General features: G+C 42.1%; 1 protein-coding gene across 4 annotated transcripts in view; it reads right to left on the bottom strand.

Annotated features, from left to right (window-relative positions):
• Positions 1-12,659, bottom strand: part of STRIP2 (striatin interacting protein 2) — a 76,682-nt gene that overhangs the window by 19,564 nt on the left and 44,459 nt on the right. For all 4 annotated transcript variants that reach the window (XM_007504300.3, XM_001372530.4, XM_056799695.1 and 1 more), the window contains one exon: positions 9,197-9,263. In XM_007504300.3, coding sequence (XP_007504362.1) covers positions 9,197-9,263 — 67 coding nt within the window. The remainder of the gene's footprint in view (positions 1-9,196; positions 9,264-12,659) is intronic.

The raw sequence follows: 12,659 nt of genomic DNA, 5'->3' as shown, positions 1-12,659 counted from the left end.
TGCCCCTGAGCAGATTATTTTTTTTTTAAACTTGGAAAGAAGAGCATAAGATAATGAAGAATGAAACAACATGATATACAGCTATGGAGTTAATATTTGAAGGATAACTTGTAAATGTTTACCTCCTGAGAAGAACTGAGAAGGGGAAACCTAAAGGACATAATCTATATAGCCCTAAGTGTTGCTCTAATGAAGTCTTCTATGGTGTGGAGAGGGGAGAGTGTGGCTGAGATACAAATAAAAAAAATGAACGTAAATAAGTAAATAAAAAGAATACGTAAAGTGATCCCTCACCTATCGCAGGACTTGTGTTCCAGAGATCCCAGGAATAGGTGAAAATCCATGAAGTAGCGTCCCTTCCCACTCTCCTATAAACCTTTTCCATACTTAGTAACCTAGTCACTGAGCCAATCAGCGCTCGGGATATAGAACACAGCACTGTGGTTGGTCACCTTTCATTCCATCAGCCAATAGTGTGCTGCGATAAGTGTAACTCCGCCACATAGAATTAGATATATATATATTTTTTAAATCCTCAATAGAGTGAAGGGGCCATAAGTGAACCTCGACATGGCGAGGGATACCATATTTCCATAGGAATGATGTTAGGAATTATAGTTAGGTTCCCAGGCTAGCCCACACAAGCCTATTTAAGCTATAACGTGTCTTTATAATGCCATGTCAAATATTCCTCATATGCCTGGCATAGTGCTGTTTCTAGGGTAATTCCTTGGGATCCCAGGGATACAGCTCCTCCCGACTTCAGGGGCAGGATGCTACAGAAGAATGGCACAATAGATGACCGAGTCTGGCCAGGGCTCCAGGACAGTTACAAATTCCATTTCTGTGCTCTATATTTATTTAGATAAGAGAAAGTTTCTCTCTGGACTAATTAAAGACTCTTGGCACACGGTAGATGTGAGCAGGCTCCAACACATTAAGTTAAGAGCTGAACAGAGAATCAGGAAGACAAAGGCGAGAACTACTCAGGATAAGAATCAACCAGCCTATCAACAAATATATAAGCCAAACAATGGTGCTAGGAGTTGGGGATACAAAAACAAAAATTAAAGGCTACTCAGTCCTAGAACTCCTGGAGTTTCCATTCAATTGGAAGAAGTTCCTTTTTGGTCATTTTTCAGTGATATCTGACTTTGTGACCCCATTTGGGGTTTTCTTAGCAAAAATACCAAAGTGGTTTGCCATTTCCTTCTCTAGATCATTTTAATGATGAGGATGAGATGAGGATGATAATGATGAGATGAGGAAACTAAGGCATTGTTAAGTGGCTTGCCCAGGGTCATGTAGCAACTAAGTGTCTCCGGCTAGATTTGAATTCAAGAAGATGAGTCTTCCTGACTGTTATGTCCAGGCACTCTATCCATATAGTCTAAAACATTGGACTCTGCCCCAGGATGCTGCCCTCTGATGGGAGAGCCTTTGCCTTATTTTGCCCAGAACCTGACCTCCATGGCACTTCTCAGCCTTCTCTACATCATGATATTGGTTGGTCTCCTCTTTGTTGATGTCCAATTCTTCATGACTCCATTTGTGGTTTTCTTAGAAAAGATTTTCTTGGCAAAGAGGTTCACTATTTCCTTCAGCTCATTTTCTTTTCTTTCTTTAACTTAAAAATTTTTATAACAACTTAAATTTAAGATTTGATCTTATAATCAACACTAAGTATTGGTTCCAAGGCAGAAGAATGGCAAAAGCTAAGCAATGGGGAGGTCAATGGTCAAGAGACTTGTCCAGGGTTACACAGCTAGAAAATATCTGGTCAGATTTGTATAAGAAAATACCACCTTTCTATGTGAAAGGTACTACTGGGGAGAAGTTAAGAGATCCTTTCTTTAAGAAAGGTACTGCTGTGAAACAGTAAAAAGAGCAGGGGATTGGAAGTCAAGACATCTCCCTACAAGTCCAGCTCTGATAACAAGTGATCTCAGACAAATTATTGAACCTCCCTTGGTTTCCTAGTTGTAAAGTGAGGGGAAATCATAACAAAAGAATTGTTTTTGTTTCGTTTTTCACTGTAACAGAAAAAAAAGGGAGATAATCACTATTTCAAAAAGAGAGGATGATGATAGCTGATGGGTAGAAGACAACTTTTATTTTTGCTCCCATTTTCTCTGCCAACCAGAATGATCCTTGGATCAAAAGGAATAGAATCAAAATGGCCAATAGAGAGTGAATGCCCAGCATAAGTAGGAAGATAAATTCAAGTGTCCAGACCCAGCAGCTCTACATTCAAATAACTGGGCAGGATGATTTCTGAACCTTTGTCAGCGATCTTTGAAAGCACAAAAATGAAAGAGGTAACATAGGACTGGATAGGGGAAAGAGAATGGGAGAGAGAGGAATAGCGTCTACTCAGTCCTAGAACTTGACTTTGATTTTGGCTAAATTTAAAATTTTGTGCTTTACTCTGTGATAGTTAATATTTTTTTAAATCAATTTTTCATCATGATAGGTTTTGAGAGACTGCGAAGAACCAAAGTTGACACTGCCAAATTGAAACAGGGTGATTTTCTAAAAGAGGAAAAGAAAAGAACCAAAACGCACTGAGTTTGATCCTAGTCCTGGCAAAATTCTATGGCATATTAGTAAAGGGAGGGCTAATGAAGACCTAGAAAAGGAAGTGATGATTATGAGGAGTTATCATGGACTCATGAAGGATAAGTCATAACAGCCTACTGTAGTTTCCTTTTGGGAAAGATCAAATTGCTTGGTCAGAAGAATGTTATAAATACAGTTTATCTTAATTTTAGCAAAGCATATGACAAAATCTCTCATGCTATTATTGTGGAAGAAAATGGAAAATGTGGGCAAAAAGAGGCTACAATTAAGTGAATTCTGAACTGGTTTAACCTGTGGACCCCAAATATGTCATTAATGAAATGACATTAATGTAGAAAGATATCTGTAGTGGAAGGGTCTAGTGGTTCTGGGCTGTTTAATCTATTTGCCAATTTCATGGATAAAGACAGGTATGTGACTCTGGGTGAGTCACTTAACTCCAATTACCTAACCACTGCTGCCCTTCCTTCTTCAAATTGATACTAAGGAGGCAGCTAGGTGGCTCAGTGGGTTGATAGCCAGGCCTTGAGATAGGAAGTCCTGAGTTCAAATCTGGCCTCAGCTACCTCTTAGCTGTGACCCTGGGCAAGTCACTTAACCCTTATTGCCTAGCCCTTATTGCTCTTCTACCTTGGAATTTATACATAGTATTAACTCTAAGATGGAAGGTAAGGTAAAGGTTTTAGGGGTGGTGGTGGAAAGAACTGATACTAAGAAAAAAAGTAAAGGTCTAAAAAAAAAAAAAGAAAGACAGGCAGATGTGGCAGAAATCTTTAGCAGATGACAAAAAAGCTGGGAGTGATAGCTAACAGATTAGAGCTGAATCAGTGCCAAAGATCTGTGATGCCACTGGTAAGGAAGCTTATATTGTTTACAGAGAACCAGGTTCACAACTCTAAATCTGGTCTTGAACTTAGAAGATACATTTTAGAGTATTATGTGGGGCCCAGGGAAGTTATACAGTAAGTAAGTATCAGAGACTGGATCTGAACCCAGGTCTTCCTGATTTTAAGTCCAGCACTCTCTTGTCTATACACTATATTGCCTACCTAAAATAAAATCAAATAGCAAAATAATGTCAAATATTATACTTGGATTTGAAATCAGCTAAAAAGTAGAAGAGGAAGAAGGTGTGGCTGGTCAGCAATTCATTTAAAAAAGCTCTGAGGTGTAGCTAGGTGGCCCAGGGGATAGAATACCTGGTCTAGAGTCAGAAGGACCTAATGAAATGACTCAAATCTGGCCTCAGGGCAAGTCACTTAACCCAATTGCCTAGCTCTTGCTCTTTCATCTTAGAGTTGTTATGAAGGAAGGAAGGAAGAAAGGAAGGAAGGAAGGAAGGAAGGAAGGAAGGGAGGGAGGGAGGGAGGGAGGGAGGGAGGGAGGGAGGGAGGAAGGAAGGAAGGAAGGAAGGAAGGAAGGAAGGACCTAACCACTGCTGCCCTTCCTTCTTTGAATTGATACTAAGGAGGCAGGAAAGGAAGGAAGGAAGGAAGGAAGGAAGGAAGGGAAGAAGGGAGGGAGGGAGGGAGGGAGGGAGGGAGGGAGGGAAGGAGCAAAGGGGAGAAGGAAGGGTATGAAGTATAAAGAGCAGCACTGCCCCAGGATCATCACTCAGGTCTGAGGGAGGGAAGGAAGGGGTGGACCAGGAATTTTTGGTGCTCTACAAATTCAGATTTGATAATGTGAGAGAGCTGGCAGCAACTAGGAAAGCTAAGGCAACTTTAGGGTTCATTCAGAGAAGATGGCTGTCCAGGACTAGGGAGAAGGCAGTCTTGCTGAACTCTGCCCTTATCTGAGCACACCTCCAGTATTGGGTTCCATTCTGGGTGCCCCATTTTAGGAAGGAGATTGAAAAGCTGGAAAAGGTGCAAACAAGTATGATGAAGACAGCAACTGGATCAGGTAGGGATATACTTGAAGGAAATAGGAATATTTGGCCTATCTATTCAGGGGGAACAGAATAATCATCTTCAACAATCTGAATGCCATGTTAGAGGAGGGATTAAACTATTTCTGTTTTTTATTAGAGTGAAGATAAAGAGTAATGGATGAGTGGCAAATAGGCAAATCTAGGTTTGATTTGGTGAGGGGGACTTTGGAGCAATTAGAATCCTTCAAAAATGGAAATGGGGGGGGGCAGCTGGGTGGCTCAGTGGATTGAGAGCCAGGCCTAGAGATGGGAGGTCCTAGGTTCAAATCTGGCCTCAGACACTTCCCAGCTGTGTGACCCTGGGCAATGTAAACCTTAAAATTTCTTAGACTTATAAATGTTGGAAATTTCACCATTGGGAAATTTCATACTTGAAAAATTTCCTATTGATAGTGGGAACTCTATTGGAATGTGAACCCCATTGGCATGGGAGGTTCCTCCTCCTCCCTTCTTAAGATTACTTTAGGACAGAAACCTTTTGCTGAACAATGGAAAGGGCTTTGACCTATGCTTAAGCATAGAACAGGAAGTTCTTTGAGTCATGATTGACTTTGAATGACAGAACCAGGTCTTGGAAAATACAATTTCCACCCCACTCAGTCCTAACAGGATTTAGGAAGGGCTGCAGCAAAGGATCAAGATTTAATTATTTGAGAATATGACCTTCAACAGACATGTGCAAAGCCACAGACCTCTGGGCGGTCCTGGGTTAAGGTAGAGCCACCATTGGCACAGGGAAGACATGGACAGTGATTGGTAGATGTGAGAACTGAGGGGAGGGAACTTGGATGGTTTCCTTAAAGATACAGGGGTCTGAGGACTGAGGGGGGTTGGTTGGAGAGGTTTTTGGTCTGAGAGGTGGTGCTTTGAAAGTTGGCTCTGAAGGAAGCTGGAGGTGGAGGCCCCTGAGACTGTTTCTCCATTTTGGTCACGTGAGTGATAGGGACTGATCTCCTTTCTTTGCCTCAGCTATCTAAGGGCTTGGGCCTTTTGGCCCAGCCTAAACAGAAGGGGTATTTAAGCCCTATTCCCTTCTCTACCCTTTCTCTCTCCCTCTCTCTCTCTCTCTCTCTCTCTCTCTCTAATTCCTTTCTTCCTCCTGTTTGTAATTAAACTCTATAAAAAGTTGACTGCTGACTTGAGTTTTCATTTAGGAATTATATAGCTGAATTCCTTGGCGACCTTAAATTAATATATATCAGTCTTTTAAAGTGATTTCCTTGTCACAGCAAGTCACTTGACTCCCATTGCCTACCCATACCACTCTTCTGTCTTGGAGCCAATACACAGTATTGGCTCCAAGACAGAAGGTAAGGGTTTTAAAAAAAATGGAAATGGGCTGCCTCAGGAGGAGACCCTCTCCAGAGGTCTTCAGGCAAAGGCTGGGTATGTTGAAGAGAGGTCAGGTAGGTGGCTCAAAGGATACAGTGCCAGACCTGGAGCCAGGAAGACTCATCTTCCTGAGTTCAAATCCAGCTTCAGATAGTAGCTGTGTGACCCTGGGCAAATTACTTAATCTTATTTATCTCAGTTTCCTCATCCATAAAAAGAGTTGGAGAAGGAAATGGCAAGCCATGCCAGTATCTTTGCCAAGAATGGAGTCATGAAGAGTCAGATAAGACTGAAAAACAACTGAACAATAACATGCTGAAGAGATTATATTCAGGTACAGATTGGATTAGATTGGTGATCTCTAGAGTCCTCCTAGCTTTGGAATTTTATAATGGCACTTTGGGTACCTTTCTACACAATGGTACTTGGGGGATTTCCTACATTTGCATAGGCAAAGGCAACTCTAGGTCACTCAAAGAAAGGCACCCGTACTCAGGAACACTGAATTGGAGAACAAGGGAGAGTTGCTCCCATGGAGGTTGAGGTAGCCCCTTTGGATTCGGCATTTGGGTTATAGGATCACAAATCTAGAGTTGAAAGGGCCCTCAGAGACCATCTAGTCTACCTCCTCTCACCTTTTTTAACAGAAAAGGAAGCCAGTGTCCATGGGAGGGGTTCAGTGACTTTCCCAAGGTCACATAGGTAGTAACACTGATGGGATTTTTAATCCAAGTCCTCTGAATGCAGAATCAGGGCTCCTTCCCCTTTATTCTATATGCAGATTGTAAGGTGCTTCCTATTGCCTCTAAGATAAGCTAGTTAGTTCTAGCCTATCTTTCTAGGTTAAGTGCAAATTATTTCCCTTCATCAGCACTACAGTTCTTCCTGAACTGGCCTTTTGCTATTTCCCAAACTCACTGCTTCATCTCCAGCCTATATCCCTATACCTAGAATGCACGTTCTCCTTTCTTGACTTCTCCATCTTGGGATCCCTAAGCTTCCTTCAAAGCATAGCACATGGGTCATCTCCTACGGGAAATCTCCCCTGCCCTCAATTGCTAGTGTTCTCTTCTTCCTCCTCCCTTTGTGTTTAAACTTAGCGTGTCTTCCCCCCAACAGAATTCAATTATTTGATACTTATTTTGTAGTTAATTCCCCGTATACATACTGTTTCTTCTCAGAAGGTCTTTGAGGGCAGGGATTGTTTCATGTTTGTCATTGTATCTTCTGGCTTTCGAGCTCCCCTGTGCTATGTTCCCCACCACTAGTCCTCCACGCACACCTTGCACAGTAAATGTATGCTATGGCACACAGTAGGTGCTTACCACCTATTTGTTGCATCGAATTACCTGTTTAAAATTGAGCTACCGTGAACCTCAGGTAGAACGTAAGCTCCTTGAGGACAGAAGCTGCCTTGTTCTGGCATTTTATCCCTAGTTTCTAGTTTGCAGTAGGTCCTTAATAAATAAATACTTGCTGGATTAGCCTGAATTGAAGTTAAGAAACTGCTTATTCTTGGAATCCAAGGTTGTTTGTATGAATAATAACTTCCCAGGTCACTTCCTCAATAGCTTGGGCTAATGTTTCCTCGGGAGATTTGAGGCAAAATGTTTTCTATAGAGCATGCATCATTTACACTAAACATTAGAAGGAAAAAGGCTTACGCATGTCCTCCAGGAAGACCATATAATAAATAACAGCTTAACAGTACAGAGCCAGGAAGAGCTGTCCTGCTATTCAGCCAAAAAGTTGGCACATATTCAGTTCCGTGATTCATCCTCCCTCACGCTTCTCATTGGGATTTATTCATTTGGCTGAACTAAGTGCAGAGATTTGTCACTAGAAGCTTAGTCACCAAGTGACACATTTTTGGACTCATTAAGCCATCTCCTGAGGCATAAGGGGGAATGGCCATCATTAGTAGAAGTAGCCTTTGGCGAGGAAGCCACAGATCTTTGAAGTAATCAAAAAATATAATAATGATGGTGACAATAATGAGAAACACTGTGTGCTTGTGACTGACGTTTCTATAGTACTTTACAATTTACAAAGCCCTCCATAAACATTTATTCCTTATAGATACCTGTAGGGAGGGAGATGTATGTACTAAAGGTATTATCATCCCGCCTTTTCCAGATGGGATACTGTGGCACAGAGTAGGTAAGTGATTTGGCCAGAGATACTCACCTCATAAATGGCAGTGCTGGAACTATAATACAAGGGACGATGAGATCCCCATCTACTGATTTCTCATAAGGCTTCTTCCATTATACCACGACAGCTTTCTATTTATTCATTGTACAGTATTTATTCATTGATCCTTTTCTCATCTCTTATATGTCTCTCAGTCAAATGATATACTCAGCTCTCTAATGTTTTCTCCTCCTCCTCATTCACCTAAAGCAGCTTCTCTGCCTCATTAACTATTTTTAAAATTAAGTTTATTTAATTAATCACTTAAGATTATTTTTTCATGGTTACATGATTCATGTTCTTTCTCTTCCCTTCTCCCATCCCTCTCCTGTAGGCAACATGTAGTTCCACTGGGTTTTACATATGTCATTAATCAAGACCTATTTCCATATCATTAATATTTGCTAAAATAATAGTTTTAGAGTCTACATTCCCAATTATATCCCCATCGATCCATGTCATCAAGGAAATGTTTTTTCTTCTGTGTTTCTACTCCCACAGTTCTTTCTCTGGATGTTCTTTTTTAGTGTTCATTATTATTATTTTTCAACCCTTACCTTCTGTCTTAGAATCAATATTGTATATTGGTTCTGAGGCAGAAGAGTGGTAAGGGCTAGGCAAGGGTGGGGGGGGGTCAAGTGACTTGCCCAGGGTCACACAGCTAGGAAGTGTCTGAGGTCACATCTGAACCCAGGACCTCCCGTCTCTAGGCCTGGCTCAATCAATGAGCTACCCAGATGCCCCCAGCATTCTTTCTCATAAGTCCCTCAGAATTGTCCTGGATCACTGCATTGCTGCTTCATTAGCTATTTATGCTGCTTTTCTCTGAAGTAGAACAGCATAAGATTTAAGACCTGGGCTAGAATCCTGCTCAGAAACTCACTGGTTGTGTGACCTTGGCCAAACTTCTTCACTTTGAAACCCTGGTTTACTCATCATTAGAGGCACATTACCGAATTGTTGTGGGGAACAGAAGAAATTTAAATATGTCCAGCGTTTTGTGAATCTTCAAGCACAATGTAAATATTGGCTCAGCTGCTTCTGGCACACCTTTACCTTTAACACCGAGCAATCACTACGACACAGAAGGAATGAGGAGCACATGCCACCTCTCCAAACACATCTGTTTCAAGGCTTACAAAATCCTCTTTTCCTTACCAGGCTTTCAGCAGTGAGGTCTGGCAAGTCATGGACGGTACAGGAGGGATAATCCAGGACAGAGATGCTAGAAAGAGAAGAGAGGAAGAACGACGTTAAGGAAGCAGACACTTCTTCTCCCAGGATCCCACTGTCTTCTGCACCTCTCACTGTGCAGTCAAAGGTGAGTAGTTGCTGGACCTGTCCATTGACCTTATCCTGGGGGACCCAAAAGAACAACTCACGGGGCCAGTCTCTCCTGGATAGGTGGACAGGACTGGAAACTACTGGGGTATGATAGGTTTCAGGTTTTGAAGTTGTGTAGACATATTCATGGGGATATTTCCCAAAGCCAAATAACCCAATCCAATCCAATGAGCATTTACTGAGGACCTACAGAAAGAAAAAGCATTTTTGTCCTCAAGGAGGTTACATTCTATTGGGAGGACACACTTGTAAACAGACGTATATATACCTGATAATTTGAGGAAGAGGGAGAGAATGCTAAATAAGATTTATTTAGCATTTTTCTCCCTCTTCCTCAAATTAAAATTTGAGGAATTTAAATTAAATAAAATAATATAAAAATATGATTAAGTAAATTAAAATAAGTAAATAAATAATAAAATAATAATTATTAAAAATAAATTAAATTAAATCTTAATTTTTGAAGGTCAGAAAAGGCTTCTGATAGAAGATGACACATGAAGGGCAGGTAAGGTAGGGGGCTCAGTGGATAGAGAGGCAGGTCTGGAGATGGGAGGTCCTGGCTTTAGACACTTTCTAGCTGTGTGATTGTGAGCAAGTCCCTTAACCCCAATGGCCCAACCCTTACTGCTCTTCTGCCTTAGAACCAATACTTAGTATAAGACAGAAGGTAAGGGGATAAAAAAGAAAATGGCAAATGAGCCCAGCTTGAAGGAAACCAGGGATGCTAAAGCAGGATGTAAAGAGGAAGAGGCAGTTCCTTTCAGGCACGGGAGAGAGCATGTACAAAGACACCGAGGAGGGAGCTGATGCCAACTTTGGGGAACGGCGAGTAGTTTAGCTGGAACCATGAGAAGGAGGATGGGATGCTGAAAGACTAGAAAGGTAGGCTGCAGCCAGATAACCTATCCCAGTGTGGAAGGCAGAGTGAGCCTCTGAGAGCATCTTCCCAAAGGCAGCAGCCCCTGAGTGTGACTTGTGGGAAGCCAACATACTCTTTCTGTGCCATCTCTGAAGCGAAAGGTTTGAGTGGTGGTGAGGGGGCAAAGGAGGGGCTGGCTCCTCGGAACCAGGGCCAATCTGGCACTTCGATATAGTAACAGAATGTCTCCTAAACAGGTGGAAGATTGAGTCGATGGAGGCCAGCAGGGGAGAACCCAGCAAAGCAGACATGAGTCAGAAACTGAAATAGCTCTGGACTAAAGGCTCAGGGCACGTGCATGCACTTAGCCACAAGGGAAACATCTCTGACGGAGAAGCATGACGGGTCAGCTTATACTTCCCCGTGTTTCAACTTCTTCAGGTATGCCATGGCATCGGGTGATCTATCTGAGTACAAAAGGAACACATTCAAAATCATGGAAGGTTGGTTCAAATTCTGGCTTTGCTACTTGCTACCACAGGGACATCTTGGGAAGGTCACCTCCCTTCTCTCTAGGTCTCAGTATCCTCATTTGTAAAAAAGAAGACCACTCTTCTGTCCTAGAATTGAGAGGAATTTAAGTGGCTCAGCGTAGATAACACCAGGTCTAGAGATAGGAGGGTCCTGGGTTCAAATCTGGTCTCAGGCATATCCTAGCTGTGTGACCCTGGGCAAGTCATTTACCCCTATTGCCTAGTCCTTACTACTCTTTTGCCTTGGAACCATAGTATTGATTCTAAGATGGAAGGTGAGGGTTTGCTTGTTTTTTAATGTCACAGCACAAATCCAGGTAATTAATTTTCCTTCCTGTGGAGTGACTTAACCAAACTAGCCCAACGTCCAATACATTCCAAATCAGAGAGAGAGAGAGAATAAATGTATGCCAGTGAGTTGTCGGTGAGGCTCCAAGTGGACTCAGTGGGACAAAGTCACCTCCTTTAAGGAGTCCTCCCAGATGAGCCCATCCCACGTCTCAATAACTGTCATCCTAACAGCAGCAGATAAAGAGCTTCAGGGGTTTTCCTACCTTACTTAAAGCACTTTCTGTAACTTATCTCCTTGGATCACCACTCTGAAAAGACAAACCCCTGGCCAAAATGGGGCCACACTACAGAAATGCTATGGCGAGTCTAGGGGGCAAAAGCCAAACATTTCTAAAAGGAGAATTAAAAACAGCTCTGACGAGTCCGTTGGAAATGAGCAGAGCATCTTAGAAAGGCGAGGGGAGTCCTCCAGTCCGAGCCTCTCAGACTAGTTTCTTCCCAGGAGAGACAAAAGCCCTTCTCTTCGGGGCAATTCAGTTCATTCAAGCAGTGCAAGGTACTTGGCTGGTACCACTCACCAGTGAGGGATGTGAGGCAGAATTAGTCTCTCTTGGGCCAAGAAAGGCTTAAATTCTAAACATTAACCGGGCCCCAAGCTGCCCGGTCCTTCTCCACATATCTCCTCATTCACAGACCTGCACAGCCCAGAGATCTTTGCTCAAAACTGGCCTCTCCGTCCAGTATCCCAAACTCCTTTGTATTTCTCCCTTTCCCTTCTCCCTAGACTGACCCTTCCTATCTCCCATTCCAAAGAGCCTTAATCTCAGTGAGCCGATCCATTTAGAAAGCTAGCTATATAGCTGTCTTCCACCCTCTGCATCCACCAACAAGTTATTAATTATTGATCAAGATTTAATATCTTTCTTCTCCCAAGCGTGTTTATATTAATTTCTGTTTTAATACTACTACCTTACATAAAGTGTTTTATTGACTACAAAAGCACTTTCCCATCCATTATCTCATTTACCCCCCCCACACACACACATTTCCTTACACAGAAGGTAGGGTCCATAACATCTTTATTTTATAGTGAAAGCAGAGAGGGAGACAATACGATCCCATGGTCTAATGCAGTGATTCTCAAAGTGTGATCTGGGGACTATTGGGTCCCTAAGCACCTTTATGGGGAGAAAAGGGGGTCTGAGAAGTCAAAACTCTTTTTATAATAGTACTAATGTGTTTTAATTCTTACACAGTATAACCTACATGAAGAAAAGCATTTTGAGGGGGTCTTCAATTTTTAAGAGTCTGGAGGGGTCCTGAGGCACAAAAGTTGAGAATCAAAATGCTTGGAGACAGGAGACCTGAGTAAATAGAGTATGTGACCTGGGGCCTTAGTTTCTTAATCCTGAAAAAGAAGATAGTTAGATTAAATGATCTCTAGGAACCTTTTCTGCTTTTTAGACACTGTGATACACAGTATGCATGACTCATAAGCCACAGAACTAGGAATTGGTAGAACTAGGATGTAGACTCAGATCTTCTGATTTGATCAGTGTCTTCTCCTTAATCAAAAAGTCTTTTATAGAGA

The sequence above is a fragment of the Monodelphis domestica genome, chromosome 5 (assembly GCF_027887165.1).
Source record: "Monodelphis domestica isolate mMonDom1 chromosome 5, mMonDom1.pri, whole genome shotgun sequence".
In the NCBI taxonomy this organism is placed as follows: Eukaryota; Metazoa; Chordata; class Mammalia; order Didelphimorphia; family Didelphidae; genus Monodelphis; species Monodelphis domestica.
The sequence above is the reverse complement of the archived record's forward strand: the minus strand, read 5'-3'. Positions and strand labels throughout refer to the sequence as shown.